This window comes from Amphiura filiformis, chromosome 6 (assembly GCF_039555335.1).
Source record: "Amphiura filiformis chromosome 6, Afil_fr2py, whole genome shotgun sequence".
NCBI classification, from domain to species: Eukaryota; Metazoa; Echinodermata; class Ophiuroidea; order Amphilepidida; family Amphiuridae; genus Amphiura; species Amphiura filiformis.
In genome coordinates this window covers 49629245-49648572 of record NC_092633.1, presented here as the reverse complement: position 1 = coordinate 49648572, position 19328 = coordinate 49629245, and the positions used below count along the sequence as shown (strand labels likewise).

At 35.9% G+C, this 19328-nt stretch overlaps 1 protein-coding gene across 2 annotated transcripts in view; it reads right to left on the bottom strand.

Moving 5' to 3' along the window:
* Positions 1-2477: 2477 nt before the first annotated feature.
* The window catches only part of LOC140155541 (scavenger receptor class B member 1-like), a 60321-nt gene continuing 43470 nt past the window's right edge, over positions 2478-19328 (bottom strand). For both annotated transcript variants that reach the window (XM_072178419.1, XM_072178420.1), the window contains exons 6-12: positions 10239-10308; positions 9500-9675; positions 8846-8964; positions 6445-6518; positions 5436-5487; positions 3781-3950; positions 2478-2812 (exon numbers count right to left, since the gene is read on the bottom strand). In XM_072178419.1, the coding sequence (XP_072034520.1) occupies positions 2686-2812; positions 3781-3950; positions 5436-5487; positions 6445-6518; positions 8846-8964; positions 9500-9675; positions 10239-10308 (788 nt within the window). In that variant the 3' untranslated portion in view covers positions 2478-2685. The remainder of the gene's footprint in view (positions 2813-3780; positions 3951-5435; positions 5488-6444; positions 6519-8845; positions 8965-9499; positions 9676-10238; positions 10309-19328) is intronic.

Genomic DNA, 19328 nt, shown 5'->3' with positions numbered 1-19328 from the left:
GGGGGTGTAGATTTCAAATGGAGTCACCCAATCAGGTAACCCCATTTGAAATGGTCATACCTAATTGCTAAATACTAAGGCAAAAAAAATAAAACTAGCATTAGGCAAAACTTGTAAGTGGACAAAAAATCCAACTTAAAGACCCATTCACTGATTCCAGCGAAAGTGTAAAAAATAAAATTGTTTATAAATTGCTTAAAAGTGAAGGATAAGTCATTCAAATTGTCATTTGGTATTTTTGAAATGAAAAATTTGGCAAAAACAAAGAAAACAGCAGTACTGATGAAGTTGAAGCCCCATTCGAATACATGTAGCTAATTTAGATACTGTCAGTATCTAAATTGCAGATTCATGTAAATTCCTTATTTTTGTCTTAAATACACGGCTTTCGGCTGAACCACCAGCAGGCTATGTTTACATATTTATGACAATGACAAAGGTACCAAAATCTGAATTTTGATGATTTTTATGATCGACCGGATGAGCAAATCACTTTAATATTAGGATTAGAGTTAGGATTTTTATATCCATTTGCAAACATTTGCAAAAGAAAACCTTTAAATGTTGGGTTATAGTAACAATTATTAAAAAAAAAAAAACTTTTGAGAACTTGCTGCAAAACATAAGTGTCATATAAGTGTTGACAAAATATTTTGCAAAAATGTTTGAAAAAAATATTTTACTCTAACATTTTTGACATGTTATTTTAGTGTTGTAACTTTTGCATGACATTTATAAAACCTGACGTTATACTTATTAAAATATTTTGACCAAAACCAAAAAAAAGGAAAATTTTTGTGTTTCTTGTGATATGCCTCAAAACTCTAAAATATTGATTTAGAGAATAAATGATAGGATTTTGTCTTTTGCCTATCCAATATCGTGTCATAATGGATGGGCTGGCTAATATTTTGAGTAGTGGGTGCCGGCATCCACTACGATAAAAATATTGGCCAGCCCATCCATTATGACACGATATTGATAGGCAAAAAAAGACAAAATCTATCATTATTCTCATTCTTATTCAGTTTTAATGTAATTTTTACGAGAAAAACTACCTTTTTCAGAAAAAAATAAAGTTACTTTTGTGAGGACATCCCGTTGTTTTAAATGAGCGAAACCATCACGAACATCTAAGCCGCCCGAATCGCGTTCTTAGTTCTCGCCGTGTATTACGCGAACGCATAATCGCAGCGATCATTGAGAAGCAACAAGCGTGCCGCCGTTGCGTGGCGGCGCGCGCCATGACTAATATCACTATCAACTATTGTGAGATATTATACACCTGAAAACCAATCAAATTACGTGAATTCTTTACAAGACGCACCCATTGAATAAGAATGTCAAATCAATGCAGAATAGGAGCGTGTTTATAGTGGGAGCAGATGTGCGGTACATTGCGGTACAATTTCTACCCGGTTAGAGATTATCCGGATACTTGCCCACTATAAACACTAGCAGTATATGTATGTATGCGGTACATCGATATCCTTCTCAACCGAAGGATATTGTGGCGAGATATTCCACTATAAACACACCAGTATAAATTGTGTGCGGTATTACGGAAGTAGGAGATTCTACATGATGCGTTGAATGCGCGCAGGACATTCGGAACGATTCTCACCCCCAAGAATGATCAAAACAGAAGCTACATGTTTGCCGCCATGATCATATTGTTGAATGGGCTGTTTATAGCTCGCATACAATATTTACACATTCCCGTGTGACCTCGGGGTCATTATAAATGTACGATAATGTTAGTTGGTATATATTTGTGCGGTAACTGTGTCTCACTATAAACAGCAAGAGTATCTGTATATATACAAGGATTATCATGTACGGTATACTCAAAATGCGGTATATTCACTATAAACACGCTCTAGGATATATATTAAAATTATTATTATAAATAAAATTTAAAATGTTTGAGGAAATTTTTTAGATTTTCATAAGGTTTACTGATTTCATATAGTGAGTAAACAAAATGTATGTATGAGAAACAAATTATTTGAATAATTGGTTACAAGTTGATGTCAGAAAACCCAATAAACCCTATTCCTTACCCTTAAGGGGGTACTACACCCCTCAATAAATTTGTGTCTATTTTGCATTTTTCTCAAAACTAATAACACAGTGGTAACAAAAGTTATGTATATTATAGGGGCAAGGAATACAATTACTACACTGGAATTTCAGTGACCCAAGACAAGCGGTTTGTTATTTATGATAAGAAATAAGGTACCGCTAGGATGTACCTCGTTTCCTATCATATATACTGAACCGCTTGTCTTGAGTCACTGAAATTTCAGTGTAGTAATTGGATTCCTTGCCCCAATAATATACATAACTTTATTACCAGTGTGTTATTATTTTTGAGAAAAATGAAAACTAGTCACAAATTTACCACAGGGGTGTAGTACCCCCTTAACTTCACCATAACCTAAGCCCTAATCCTAACCCTAAACCTCATCATTATCATCATCATCATCAGTTGGCTGTGGGAGCAGGTGATTACAAGCTTTCTTCAACTGCTGCAATCTTGGGCTAGTGAAGCAATTTTGTTGGGCTGCAGCATGGATTTCTCAAATAAAAAAATACAAAAATGCAGCAACTTTCTTTCCCTCCCCCCAAAAAAAATTTATATGGGGAACCTAACTTTTAAAATCCTAAAGAGGAATCACAAGGTCAAGATTCACTCAATATTCCTGGCATTTCCTTTCCATCCTCGGTATAAACAGATGTGATGTTGCTGTGATTATCTCTTCTGGATTCATTCGTTAAGAGTGGCTTCTTTTCTTCATCTAATTCACCACTGAAATTGGAAGAAAAAATCACAAGGGGTTAGTCAATGCCAAATAAAATAAAATTCCTTTAAAAAAGGAATGGGCGCCCAAAGGTAGCTTTGATGTGATGTGCTGAAATGTACCCGTTTGGGTAATTAAACACTTGTTCTACGGGCTGATGGACTTGCCAAGTAGGGTCAGTCAGTCGAGATTTGTTTTCTTGATGAGGCCAGGAAAGTTGAGAAAAAAATGAGGCTAAATGACCCTAAGAAATTACCAAATACAAATCTGAAAATATCAAGTAAACATTATTTTCTAATTTTCAAAATTTTTTAACAACAGATTTTTTTGGGTTTTTTTGTTGCCCTAGTGCAAGAATTCATGTCTATCGGCAATAGCTGCCATATAAACATTTGTCAATTTCTGCATTCTTTATTGTAAACATGACACTTATAATAGTCCATTTGGCTTTTTATTGACAGTGACGTCAGTGTGTGCTTCAGTGGGTGTATAAATCGCACATTGACTCAAGGACCTGGCATGTATAATCTGTAATTGACGTGCACAAAGTAACTGCGACAAAGTACTGACGGTAAAAGGGGGTCATACAGTGGCAGCTCCAAGAAAATAGTGGGGTCATTAAGTGTGGGATTACCATTTTGAAACTAAAATTGCTAAAAAATGTACAATTGTACTCGAAGCATTCAAAACAATTGCACATTTAGTGTAAATTTCTGAGAAAAATGGGTCATTGGGTGTAAGCTGATGAAAAAAGGGAGTCATTGGGTGGCAGATTTGCAAAAAAAAAGGTCTATTGACGCAATACAGGCATGAGAATTTTCAGGCAGTTTTGTTGTCCAAATTTACGCATGTTTTTCAGCCTGTTGAAGGCCAAATTCACACACTTTTTCAGGCCGTTTTCAAAAAAGTCATTCTCATGCCTGAATATATGCGAGTGCCCCCCTCCTCCCCCGGGTGTACAACAACTAAAACTTACCTTTTCTTTTGATGTTTAGTGTAGCAAGTATTAACAAGGGCAATTGATGCTGGTATGACCATGAGTGATCCAATGACAATCATAGCATACTTCATAATGTCAACTATAAGTTCTGTGAGCTGGAATCCTAAACGATAAGACTTGATTACATCATCTGGTACATCTACCTCCTGTTAACATACAAAAGGTGGAGAGTTGTGTTATAAAACATAAAAAGTGAATGGAATACGAGGACTTATCAAAATTAATGAAATGATCAATGATAAAATTTGATATGTACTCCTATTCCAGAAAAATACAGAACTAATTTTTGGGATTAAAAAATATTATCCTGTTTTGCCAAATGAAACATAGCTAAATCCTAATCCTTTAGTTAGTCCTAACTGGCAATAAAAGTCAAATTTTAATATTTGGTCAATTTTTGGAAATAAGGGCCAAAAACATGCGTTTTTAGGGTGTTTTTCGTATGCTGTGACAATCAAGCCCAAAGACTTGTACCAAGACTAATTTCAGTTTATGCAGTCTAATTTTTGAAAAAGACATGTTTCATTCTGATAACCGATAATTTAATTAAAGAAAACACAAAAAAGTGAAAATTATAGCAAAATCTCGGCATATACTCAAGATTTTGAATGCTTAGACTTGTTCCAAGTCTTTGATTTTTGACTCGATTGTCAGAAAATATGCGAAAATGCATGTTTTGACTCTTTTTCAAGAAATTAGTAAAATAGTGATTTTTTTCTTTTATTGCCAGTTAGGACTAACTAAAGGATTAGGATTTAGCTGTTTCATTTGGCAAAACAGTATAATATTTTTTTATTCCAAAAAAATTAGTGCTGTATTTTTCTGGAATAGGGAATACACACATGAACGGTTAAAAATACAGTGTATGTTAAGGTTGGTCTGAACCCTGGAATTATGGAAACTTTCGGGCCTCATAACTTCTACATTGTTGGTCTAAAGTATATAAAAGTATACATATTTAGAATGGCAAAGACTTGATAAGTTCATCTGTGAGGTCAAATTTGGGTCAAAATGCCATTTTCGGCCCCAAATCCCCAAAATAACGGTTTTTGGCCGACTTCTTTTTCGTGCATCGTAACAAAAAAATTCTTGGGCCAAAATTTTTTTTTTTTTTAATTTTTAAAAACTAGATCAAAATATCTAGGACCCGTTTTTTCATTTTTTTGAATATCGACCAACTTTGAGAAATTTGCACCAAAAATGGTAAAAAAATGCAGATTTTTCAAAAAATTAATAAAAAAGCCAGATTTTGGCCCAAATTTCAAATATTTTTGGTGAAAAACAATTCCTGGTTGCATCATTTTGACCTGGTATAATATTGATGGGAATCATGGGATACCCATATACTGTTTTTTAGAGAGACTGCACATGTTAAGTCTTCGAGCTTCCAAAAAAGGCTTTCATGGGGCAATGTGTGTGAAAACATTTGCATTTACACTATTTTGCCCCTGATCGGGGTGAATTTTGGTGGAAAACAGGCTCCTTATCCCTTTTCATTACCTTTGCCTTACCGATTTTCTATTTTGATTTTTGAATTATTGGGCACTTTTTTCAGGGGGAACTCTGAAATAGGAATATATTCTTTATGCAAATCACATATTCTGGCTTTAAGCTTGAGCTAGGAGTCTTACCTGAGCAAACCAGATAGCTGGATAATACATAGTTCTTACATTACCCATTTGTCTGATGGAGAAAAAAGAATATATTTTTGGTTAGGTTATGTAAGAATGTGATTTTTAAAATGTCAAAATGTTACTGCAAAACATTAGTTGGCAAACATTTTTACCAAATATTTTGTCCCCCATTATGTTAGAATGTTTTCAAGAACGTTTTATACCATTAATATAACCCGATTTAAAGGTTTCTGTAAAACATTTTATGTTTGCTGGGAAACAGTACTGGTAAAGTGGAAATATTTCTCATGGAATTTTGGAAATATGTCAGGGAAAATTCAGGAAGCCCCATCCACAAAAGTGAGAGGGTTTTGAGCAAATCATCGATACACATAGTTATATATGAACAAATGCAAATTTGTGTCTCAACCTCATTAGCTCAGTTGATACGGCACCGGACTATGGTACAATTTTGTAGCACTCAATAGTAAGCACATATCCTAAGTATCAAGATTTTACGGTATGTGACACGATCTGGTCCATGAGGGCCAAAGGCAGCAAATTTGAAATTGAGATAAAGGCAAACATATGGAGTAAAAAACAATAAAATACATAAGAAAATACATATCACAAAACTTCCGAACTTTAGAACCAAATATGCTAGACCTTTGGTGTTTTCAGTATATGATATAGTAACTCAATTTTCAAAAATGCCTCCTTTGGCCCCCATGGAGCAGATCTTGTCACATATGTGACATGATCAAGGAGAATGAGTCACATGTCGGCAATTTTCAATTAGAAGTTTTTAAAATCATTTTCTGGCAGTTTATAAATGCTACATTTGATGCAAACCCCGTCAAAATCGGACATCTGGTTACCAAGTTATGAGCAATTTATCAATGGCTGAAAACAATATAAAACAAAAGAATTTGAACACCGTTTTTGCCAATATCTCGAAAACAATATTAGCGACATCCGACTCATTCCTCTTGATCATGTCACATACATGTATGACCTTGTAACTTACTTTATACCTCCTATATTTTCTATGTACATGTTGATCTGCAAGCGCATTCTCATCGTATATGGCATACCCATTTTCTGTTGAAAAGAAACATTTAGTGGTGTGAAGAGAAAACATGATTTAAGTCGGTAATATTTGCAGTAAGCTGTTGATCAAAAAGTCATGATTTCTTTTCAAAATTCACATTTGTGTGTGTAGCTGAAAATCATCCACATATCGACAATGGGTGATCTGTAAAAGGGTAAAATTTCCGAAATTGCTTCCCCCCCTCTTTGCCCGCCAAAAATTGCTTGCCTCCCCTCAGCCTGCCTAAAATCTTTGCCCTCCCCCCTCCCCCTTTGCACATGCCAAATTTGCGAGCGCAGCGAGCAGGAAAATTTGTATATTAAAGCGTTTCTGTACTGTTTTCTTAAGGGCTGGGGTATGAGCGTTTGGACAGTATTTATTTTGGGACATTAGAGCACATCAGACATATCGAATTGCATTCTGAATACGAAGAATGTCATTCTGATATCAAATAATTTTGATTTTTGAAATTAGCAATTTAATACACATTTTATGGCAAATCATTAAAATTGATATTTTTGATATTTAACAGTACTTGAAGTAAACTTTATAAATCTGATGATTTATACTTAAAGTGTATGTAGGTGGGATGAAAAGCCGACGATCAATTGAAAATTTTGACCTTTATTATTGAAGATATGGATTTTTTTTCCCAAAACACCAAAAAAAATTAGGTCTTTTGGGAAAAAATCCATATCTTCAATATGAAAGGTCAAAATTTTCAATTGACCGTCGGCTTTTCCTCCCTGCTACATACACTTTAAGAATATATCATTAGATTTATATAATTTACTTCAGGACTGTTATATATCAAAAATTTGAAAAATATCAATTTTTATAATTTGTCATAAAATTTGTATTATATTGTGATTTTCAAAAATGAAAATTATTTGATATCAGAAAGACATGCTTCAGATTCAGAATGCAATTGATAGGTCTGAGGTGCTCTCATGTCCCACAAAAAATACTGTCGAAACGCAATAAACGCTCATTTTTAGATCCCTTAAGCCTTTTTAGAGCATTTTATTTAAAAGGCGCCCCATGAATCCATGCCAAAAATCGCTTGCCCCCCCTCCTCGGCTGGCCAAAACTTGCTTGCACCCCTTTTTGCTCACCAAAAATTTCTTGCCTCCCCCCAATTTTACCCTCCCCCAGGGCTCATAATTATTGCACGGCCCCTAACCAGAAGTCTATGGCATGTACCATCATGCATCATTATCAAGGAGTTACATAATACCACGATAGTAAATAGTGCTAGATTTCCTCTCCTGTAATTCAAACATAATGCATATGTAACATGTACAAGGGGGTATCAAAAAGTTTTAGAAATCACCCAGAAGTGAAAGAGTTGTATCAATGAAATTTTGTCAGTGCAATCACTGGTCCTTATGTACACTATGGTGCAAAAATGGTCTCATAAGTATGTTTACTTTTTCACAGGAGCTAGATGTCACTACCTACCTGCCTATGTAGCCGCATAACCAGCAAAATGGAGAAAATTGAGGCATGCAGCATGATTAAGTTCCATTTTAAGGGTTACAGTGCCCAGAAAATCTGTAATGAAATAAAAATTCCTTTTCAAAAAAGCGACAGTTACATATCACAATCACCACCGAAGATAACTTTCATTTCATCATCAATTTTCTAGGCACTGCAACCCTTCAAATGCAGGATCCTAATAATGCTGCTTGCTCAATTTTCTCAATCTTGCAGTTTATGCGCAGTAACTGGGGCAGCAGGTTATTGGCATCTAGCACCACCTGTAAAAAAAGTAAACATACCTATGAGACCATTTTTGGACCATAGTATACATAAGGACCAGTGATTGCACTGACAAAATTTCATTGATATAGCTCTTTCACTTCTGGGCGATTTCTAAAACTTTTTGATACCCCCTTGTATTTACCTAAAACCAAATCCTGATTTGGCCGTCTGCCGATTTCATAACGGTTTGTACCCAACATAATCAGAGGTTATTTTATGAGTGTACATCATATTGGGGGTTATGGAACTGTGTCCTCACATGAGGTTGTTATAGTACATGCATTGGGCTACTCCAGTTGAAATCCACACTCCCCTTGTGGAAGATTTTGGCAATATCTTCCACAGTGGGAGTAAGTTTTTCAAATGTAACTGGTCAGGGTTATTCATTTTGAAACTCATACTCGCCCTGTATTATGGTTTTACCTATATCTTCCACAACTGGAGTGAGTATTTCATATGGAAGTTACCCAATTGTCTATTCTATTTGAAACTTATACTCCCTCTGTGGAACACTCAAGCTAAATCTTCCACAGGGGTAGTGTGGATTTTAAATGGAATAGCTCAATTTACTTACTGGTTCCAGCAGGAAATAATTTTCATGTTTTTCTACATCAGGGTTCAGACCTATGATTTGATCCGATAACCATGGATCAGCATACAGAAAATGTGGGTTGGATAATCCCATTGGACTCCCTGTAATAAAACAATGAAAACACCATGATTATACTGTAAAAGTTTAAAGCTTCTTGTGATTATTTTGCACTTTACCAATTTTTATGTGAGAATGAGAGTTTTATGAACTTATCTTTCACTTTAGATAGGTTTTCCTAAAACATTTAAATATGTTTTACTTTTTTAGTGAGATAACTTAAACCTTTTTAACAAACACCGCCACAGCTTCCATTTATCCTTCATTTCACCAATTTTGGGCTGAAATTGTACACAATATAAAAAAAAAATAGTGCTAAAATGGTCCACCCAATGGCTTTAATTGGGCCTTCATTTTCCAAGTGTCTCACTTCTCTGGGGGCACATCCCCCTCAGACAACCGCCTGCGATGCGCAAGTGCGACATGATGGCCACTTACCGGCCTTTTTTTACATCTTTTCTCAATTAAGACCCCCCCCGAGGGCTCTAGATCTGCCACTGGTAGGCTTCATTAGCCTGGTTTGAGCATTTTGCTTGCATTGTCCCACCCATCATACTTTACAAAGCAAATAACACTAACCAAATCTACATGGATCCATCCGTTGTATGCCTGCTGGTGCACATGTTTCCTCATTACAGAAACCTTTATTGGGTGGGTATGTGGTGCCATTCTCATAGGCAAATGGTGCCAAGTAATATCGCTTTAATGGAATGCCTTTAAACATTTGATCTTCTTTATATATGTACGGCATAGTCCTGTATAGGAGTAACATAACATGTAAGCTATAATTATAAGGGATGAAATCAAAACTGGACCGGCGGTTGACTGCTGCTTCCGTTCGGTTCCTATTGTTCTAAACAATGGCAACCGGACGGAACCGCTGGTCGAGTTTTGATTTCATCCCTAAAGAGTTTAGACGCAAATATTTTGTATTTTACACTATTTTGGCCCATGATCGGGTTGGATTTTGGTTTGGTGGAAAAGGGGCTCCTTGCTTCTTCCTCCTTCATTTTTTGTCTAGGGGCACTTTTCTCTTTCATTTTGTCAGGGGACACTCTGCCCCCCCCCCACCCAGGAGTTCAGATGCAAAGTTGTATTTTACACTATTTTGGCCCAAGATTGGGGTGAATTTTAGTGGAAAACAGGCTCCTTGTCCCTTTTCTTTCCCATTGCCTTCCCGATGTTCTTTAATTTTTTACCAGAGGTTCACTTTTCTCTTTTATTTTTGTCAGGAGGGGGCACTCTTCCACCACCCCCTTCTGCCCTTCCCCACTGCCACCCCCCCTTCCTCCATTGGTGCAACTGCCAATTTACTTACCTGCAGTAATCTTGATGAAAAAGTGGAAGAGTCTCGTTCTGCTCCACAAATGGATGCCACATCATACCATCTGATTCATAAAAATATACAGTAATGAAAACAAGTCATTTTTATGATTCACTACCCTTTATATAAAAATTCCACATTAGACCTCAATTTGTTTTTCAGGAAAAGATTAGATTACCATAAAAACGAAACAGTAATCTTTGGTGGGGTCTAATGTAATTTTTACATGGAATTTTCAACGTTTTTTCTATCCTTATTCTTGCTCAATTGAAAAAATATTTTGGCGTATATAAAATTGAAACAAAATTCTCTGCTTCTTTTAAGAACGACATCAAATGTGCCACAATTGGGTATCACGAATCGTTATATATGATGTGCAGTAAATATTCATATATTCTTTTATACATAGGATGCTTCAATTTTGACACAAAAAATATTTCATTGAAAACCCTCTCACTCGGCTATTTAAAAAAGGTAACCACGCTTCCCTAGAATGTGCAATAAATTAGCATTAAAAGTTTTCTTATTTTAGCAGCATTCCAGAAACACTTGTCGTTTGGCAAAAAGAGGAGTACCTTTGAAAGGAGGATAAGCCAATCAGTAATCACATCCCCAGGATTTTTCTCATTTTATAGAAGGGGGACAAAATTTATAAATAAGACTTAAAAATAAATAAGACTAAAAATTCTTGGCCTAAATAAAAAGTGGAATTTTTACCCGGGGGGGGGGGGGCACTCACTACTTGACTTGCTACGCACCCGTGTCCAAGAAAAACGTCTAAAAGGGTATGTTTTTCACCACACAGCGTCGTCGATTTCTTTTTGAAAAAGGGGTACTTTTTCAGAAGGCATCGCCATTTAGGGGTCCTTTTTCAGCCCAATCCTTAGATGTTTAGGGTTAGTAATATTATTGTTTGTGTGAGTTTGCACTAATTTGATAAAAATCACCACTTTTTAATTGATTCTTGTTACTTTTGAGCATGTTTTCTTCAGTATCTATATGTCTGCAACATCAAAAAGACACCTTGAGTATCAAATTAGCTCATTTCCCTGTTTACGCCACTTAGGGTATCAATATAGATATTTCTCAGTTGACGCCATTTAGGGTAGGATTTTGCATGTGTTTCGCCATTAAGGGGTGCAATTTGGTTATGTGAAAATTCGCCATTAAGGGTGCATTTCAGAGGTGTTCGGACGTGGGTGGGAGGCACTTTTGTGTGAGAGTGACCACCCCAATTTTTACCCCAATTTTTATTTTGACAAGGGAATCTGAATCTGATTGGTTCAAACACATGTTCCTACATTTTGCAGGCTACTTTAATTCATCAAATTATCAAAGGTAGGATATTAATTGTGTAAAAATTAGAAAAATTAGAATTTTTAAGAGTACTCTTACAGCCTCTTAATGTTGTAGGAGTTGAGTATGTCCCCCGGGGTATGTCCATTTAAAATATGTAGCAACTCCAGCTACACACAACTGAATGAACACTGCATGCATTATGGGAGTGTTAGTGCCATTTTCATATGAAAAACAAAAATGATGACAATTTTATTGACTTTAATATCCTAAGGCCCGTCAGAACCGCCATGGCCGTACCACTTTTCAGCTTAAAAATAATAATAATAATAATAAAATTGAATGGAACAGTCCTCATGAAAATATTCTTACCATTGTATGCATAAACATTCAATATTTGTATAATATTGTATAAATATGATAACTTTATATAAACTTCGGTGATTTTTGAATGGTTGATTTTACATTTTTTTATTTTATTTTTTGAGGTGTGACTTACAAATTTAGTATCATGTGTACTGCAATCGAGTCTTATCATGAATTGGTAATTTAAATGTTTTGTGGTTGATCATTTTATTTTGATTGTCCTAGTTTTGAAGTTAAGTCCTATTAACTTACCGTTGAAATTGTACTTTTTATTTTCAAAAGTGCTTGGGCTTCCAGGGGCTTCGCCCTCTTGAACCCCCATGAGGGGCTCTGCCCGTCGGGCCTCATAACTTCTAAATTGTTGGTCTAAAGTATAAAAGTATACATATTTAGAATGGCAAAGACTTGATAAGTTCATCTGTGAGGTCAAATTTGGGCCAAAATGCCATTTTTGGCCCAAAATCCCAAAAATAACGGTTTTTGGCCCACTTCTTTTTCGTGCATCCTAACAAAAAAATTCTTAGGCCAAAATTTTTTTTTATTAATTTTTAAAAACTAGATCAAAATATCTAGGACCTGTTTTTCATTTTTTGAATTTGAACAACTTGAGAAATTTGCACCAAAATGGTCAAAAAATGCTGATTTTTCAAAAAAATCATAAAAAAGCCCGATTTTGGCCCAAATTTCAAATATTTTTGGTAAAATTGGTAAAAATTCAAAAAAATGAAAAAACAGGTCCTAGATATTTTGATCTAGTTTTTAAAAATTAATAAAAAAAAATCAAGTCTTTGCCATTCTAAATATGTATACTTTTATATACTTTAGACCAACAATTTAAAAGTTATGAGGCCCGAAACTTTCCATAATTCCAGGGTTCAGACCAACCTTAAAACCCCGCTGGAGGTTTCACCCACAGACCCCCAAGGTGGGCCGTACCACTTTTGATTTGCTTCCGACGGGCCTGAAAAACTATATCCTTCACTTTGAGCCATTCCTAAAAATATTTAAATATTCAACTCCATTGTGGGGAATCCCTGATAGTTGTTCCAGCAATCAGTCTGGGCAAAGGGTATTTGCATTTTGATTGCATTGTATTTGTCATTTATTGTAGTGATTCTCTGTTTGCTATGAATAAACACAATTATCATCCATATCAAATAGCAGTTAAAATGTACTAGGGTACAGATGAATAACCCAACCAATTAAGACATCTTAGAAAAACATTTGCAAAATAATAAAAAAGGTTGCCCAAAAATGTTGAGTTATTATGTAACCCGATTTAGTCCACTCAGGCTAATGTATAAGAAAGTCTATTATTATGATAGCCAGAAATAGTGCCAGGGGTGATTTTTGAGCCCATTGTGATTTTGATCTGTGATGTAGCCAGGCTGTTTTTTAGCCCAGTAAATACCTGTTGATTTTTGACTAAAATTAAAATTGAAAATTTTGCACATCATCATTCATGTCATGAGTTTTCCTTTTCCATCAACATAGTCAACATGTACAGTAGCAAGCCCCATTCAGTGGCATAGGGGCAAAGGTGCACGTGCCCCCCAATCGATTGCAAAATTTAGAAAATACCATAAGAAAATGGCCAAAAAATGGCTTGTGCCCTCCCCCCAATCAGACCTGGTGCCCCCAATCATGGTCGGTGCCCCAATCGGATGACCCACGCTATGCCACTGGCCCCATTGTCTGCTGGCGTAACATGAGTCATTCTATTGGGAGGGGGCACCAACCATGATTGGGGGCACTGGGTCTTTTTTTGGGTGGGCACAAGCTGTTTTCAGCAATTTTCCTATAGGATTTTCTAAATTTTCAACTCGATTGGGGGGCACATGCCCCTGTGCCACTATGAATAATGATGCTATGCCACTGTGCATTCGCGATGATTGATTGTTTGTGTTGTTTAAAGATATTGACATGTACATACACCAATAGGAGTGCAACTTTTGAATCTGTATCTTCTGTAGGTGTTAAAGGTCCGTTCATACTACCACCGCATTTGCGATGCATTACTTTGCGATGCCGATATATCGATTACGTTTTGCCGCAACTCAACGCAACTCGTCGCATTTCCAAGTTAAAATGTATTTAACTTCATTGCGATATCGCAATGCAGTAGTTTGCAGTACGATGCAGTGCGACAACGCACCGCAAATGCGGTGGTAGTATGAATGGACCTTAAGTTTCATAACTTCAATTTGTAAGCGCTCTTTAGCAAAGTCATAGTTCATTGAATTTACAACCGTATGACAAAACAGGCAAAATCAGTCACTTTTTGCACAAGATTTTCAATTTAAAGAGAATTGGCCATTGCTCATTCTAATGAGGCTAGTATATGGATATACAGTGTGCTCTTTCATTTAATGACATAAAATTGGAAAAATATTGTAAGGAACACTTGAGGTTTTGACTTTTAACATCTACATTTTGGTCAAAAAGTCTGCTTGAATAGGTTGTTTAACAGATTTTGCACATTCGCGTTGCTATATAAAAATTGAATTGCATCATCTGTTGACTAATGACAAAAAGAAGTGTTAGCTTTCTTTCGATATAAAACAATTTCTGATTGGATGAAGAAAAAACTTAAGGTTTTGGCAAAAACCAACTTCAGATGTCTATTTTCCACTAGTTCTCACACAGCTCTTAAAATGCTATGCACTCAACCGTGTAGTATAACACAGAATGTGTGGAGACTAGACTCGCTCATTCTTGCTGTGCTAGAAACTGTTGTGTACTCGGGTGTATCGAGGTGGAAACTGCGTAGATGCATTTATTTAATTCTATTTTTTTAGAATCGTTTTTGTAGTCAAACCGTTTCATATGTTTTACATTATTTACTGACACAATCCTTGTGGTCATTATGGTTACCTTAATTTTTGAAATATGGTCATGATTTTGAACTGCTACCCTATTTGGGTATTTCTCTGAAAAGGTGTACTATTTGAAGATAGGCAAATATGAATTTGAAAATGATTATAAAAATGTTTCCTTTACATATCTGTAAGGATGCAAGTCTCTAGTGCATGAAAACAATATTTGGCGCAATCTTTAGGGGCGCCCTCTATACTATAGAGGGCGTAATCTGCAGGTTGTGCCAGGTGAGCATCATCTCCGTCACATTTAGGCCAAAAAGGAAATAAGGACAAAAAATTGTTAAAACTCTTAATTATGAGTTTTATGGATAACCTGTAAGTTGCTTGATTCATGTTTGCTTTTTTCATTTAAAAAAAATATGATTTTGTACTTTCGTCATTTAGTTGGGACAATGAGAGGCAGGCTGTACGGAAAATGTCATGTCTGTTAGTATTTTTTATACAAACTTAAGTATATTCATAATTTTGCTTGAAATAACTAAATAAATTTCTATTGACATAGTAAACACATACAATATCAATTACATTTCCAAATAGTAAATTCCATGTTGTCTGGGTCAAAGGTCAAATAAAGGTCAACAACAATTGTGATGGAGATGACAATGCTGTGATGGAGATGATAGTGATGTGACGGAGATGATATTTCTACACAAATTCCTATAGAGAATCATCTCCGTCACAGACATTTGATTTCAGTAATGTTTTCACACTACTTGAAAATTAAATTCATACAGATGAGAAGGTCTAGAATTGGTAAGCATTTTCTGATAAACTAAACTGGACTTCGCTGTATCTCAAGATCCGGTGATGTGATGGAGATGATGGTGATGTGACGGAGATGATATTTCTACACGAATTCCTATAGAGAATCATCTCCGCCACGGCAAATTGTGACGCCAACTGATGTAGCGGAGATGATGGTTCAGACATTGCTTACGATTAATAGCAGGGTTAATCTTACCCACGTGTTACATATCACCACAACAGCTTGTGGGACATATTCAACCATCATTATTTTCCGGAAAATTTCAACAATAAGACTTATATCAAATTGATCAGAAACGTTTGGAGATGATGTTGAATAAAGGTACGCACGTGTATACTTGAATATACCCTCAAAATTGGCAGGAAAAGAGTGCCAATGTGCACCTATTCGGGTTGATGTTTTTCGTCGTCTGTAAAGGCAGCGTACAGGGTCAAATTATTGACCTCTGATATTTGGTCTTCACCTCCAGTCGTTTTGATGCCAATGTGACGGCAATGATGCAAAACCAAGGGACAGCAATTTTTGACACACATTTTGAATTATTCCATAATATTGACTTTAGAAGTGGTTTTAAGCATTTAAACCTTCTTAGACATGATATTTACCCCAGTCAGTGGTAATTTTCACTTCCCACACTTGCTCACAAAAATACTACAAAATCACTAAAATTCGGTGCGTGACATCGGGACATGGGGTTTTCAGGGGGGTCGTCAGATATTGAAGAATTTTTTGACACCAAGAAATTAATTTTTCCCTACTTGGATGTTCTTAACTATTTTTATACATACAAAAGTCCATGACTAAGCCAAAAAGAAAAAAAAATCCGCTTTTAAAACTTTTATGAGCGCCGAAAGTCGCGGGACTTAAAAGTTACTCTTTTCAGAGAATCACCCATTTATATTGTGCTGACTGCAAATACATGCAAAAAATAAATCAAGGACAATGGACTTTGGCATGATTTTTGGCCTTATACATAACCACTTTGTAAGACCAGATCAGTTTGAACTCATTTCAAGGAGATGTCAATAAGTTTGTAGAACAAGGTATGTTACTTTGTTGCAGGGTCTTGAATTTGGTCTCATTTGAAAACTTGTTCATATAAACTCACAACATTACTGCAAAAATATTCAATTTTTGCATCACTGTATAATGTGGGCAGGACACTCAAATGAAAACTCAAATGAAATTTAACTCCATGAGAACTACCTGCCGATTGGTCAAAAAGAAGTTTTCATTATCAATTGGCCCAATCAGCAACATTGTTATGTTAGAATAATTTCACCACGCAAAAAAATTGGGGTGAATTATTTGCAAAACTCCATTCTGATTGGTGAATGGTGATTAAAGTGAAGATATCGTGTAATTGACCAATCTGAGGCAATCATAGATCAGCAGGTAGTGCTCAGGGGGTTAAGAGTTGCTGTGAATGGTGATGAAGTCCTTGATCTTCAACAGCATTGTAATGACCCGGCCCCACTTGGAGGTCCGGAATGGAATGATCATCCTTGAAGATCATCCAAGGTCCAAAAGACTTGCTGACTTCACCACTAATGATATATGTGCTGGTAGAAAGGCATTGATAATGAATTAAGAGCTAAAACAAGAAAGATGAGATAGCCACAATATATGACGACTCTGATAAAAGGTTTTTCAACATAAATTCATTAACACAGGGCCAGAATCTTCATGCCCAAAATTGATACCAGTTAACAGAATCAGGTCCACACCTCCTGTAGGCTTATACACATCTATATTTGGCTAAAAGTGGTCAAACACACACTGGGATCTCCCACCCCTAAGAGTCATCACTCTGTCACCATAGTAAGGTCTTCATAGCTGTTTTGAGATTCAGTCTTGATGACAGATCATATGCCAGTGAAAACACAATAGCATACAATTTTGATAGCAAAATTTAGGCAAGCCACCAAGTGAAGAAGGCAGGAATTGGACTGTTCATGGAATGTGTCCTGTATACCTATTCTCAGACTGTCAAGCTGCGCTATCCAGGATTAGTCCGACGAATAGGACCTGTTTTTTTCTTAGTACTATACTCGTGCAGACTCTGATCATGTTGTACGTTCAAGGAAGATTGACCGCGAAAGTACACTAACCACCCCGCCCGAAAAGGCGCGGTCACTGGACTTTCCAGATTCATCTTTCTTGCGCCATATTACCATGGTATCAGGAATAATGTTCTTAACTGGATTAAAAGTTTTCTTTCAGATAGAAAACAGAGAGTTATCTTTGGCGGAGCTAAATCTGATTGGGCTTCAGTTACATCGGGAGTTCCTCAAGGTTCTGTTTTGGGGCCCATCTTGTTTCTGTTATTTGTAAATGACATTAATGAGAACCTGTCCACTCCCTTATTTCAATTTGCTGATGACCATACACTTGTACGTTCTATTCGAACTTTTGAGGATCACCTTGCTCTGCAGAAAGATCTTGACAGAATTCACAGGTGGACCATTGAGAATAATCTCCCCCCTTAATGCTTCTAAGTGTGCTGTTGTTCATTTTTCGAGGTCTAGGGCTTGCAGTCTTTTTACATACAAGTTAGGTGGTATTCCAATTAAGGTTGTTGATGAGTATAAACTACTTGGTGTTGTTTTCAACTCTTCCTTATCGTTCACTTCACATGTTGATAATATCTGTAAAAAGGTTTCTCGCCTAACTGGTTTTGTCATCAGAACTTCTCGCCATATGCACTTCAGTGCTCTTCTGCATCTATTTAAAGCATTGATACTCCCTCATCTTACATACTGTGCTGTAATTTGGAATCCTTGTCAGACTGGCCTGCTTGATAGGTTAGATAAGAGTCAGAGAAAGATTTCTAAAGTCTTGATGTATAGGAAGAGGTGTCCTTCTGATCTTTCATATGAGTCTAGATTAGACGAATTTGGATTACTTAAAACATGCAACTTATTTGATTTGTTAAGGTTGATCTTCTGCTTTAAATTGATTAATGGAATTGGTCCTTCTTCTTCCTTTTGCCAATTTTTCAAGCCTTCTAAGGTTAAAGAGCTTAGATATCTCCACTGTAGTTCTCATACCAATGCCTTTTTCAATTCTGTTTTTGTTTCCTTTCCACGCTTGTGGAATGAACTTCCCACTGATGTCCGCTCTGCGCCTCCCTTAACTTGTTTAAGGCAATGTGTAAAGAACATTTTATGATGTAATTATGTTTTTCATATGCATGTATATCTAAAAATGTTTTGGAAACTTACATAGTTCCAATAGTTGTATAATTTGAGTTACATGTAGGCCCACTCTAAGGTAGTAACATTGTTCATGTGTATTAATTTATTTTGCTGCCATGCCTATCTTGTCGCTGTTGATACATCCTATGTGCATATGTTATGTCTTAGAGTGTTCACTCTTTTTTTTCTAAAAATGTTTTTTTTTTTTTTTTTTTAATGTGTACATGTATCTTGAATTTATTATTATTTTTATATGTACTTATAATCAGGAAAGAAGAACACATTGTGTTTGGACTGTTTAGTCTATTTTTTCTTTCCTGGATTGTCATTTAAATTGCTTTTAGTGTTTTTTTCATGTTTGTAATTTATGACAATTGAAATAAATATTATTATTATTATGAGAAAGTGATCATAGTCGACTGAGCCCCTGGTAAATATAAGAAAAAAGGTCCTCCTACTCGTCGGACTATGCACAGTAATAAAGGGGTCAGATAACTAAACCGCGATTATATTGTGGTCCATGTCCTGTAGTTTATAATAGTGAAACCTATTTTAGAATTTTAAGTCCTACCTTCATTAT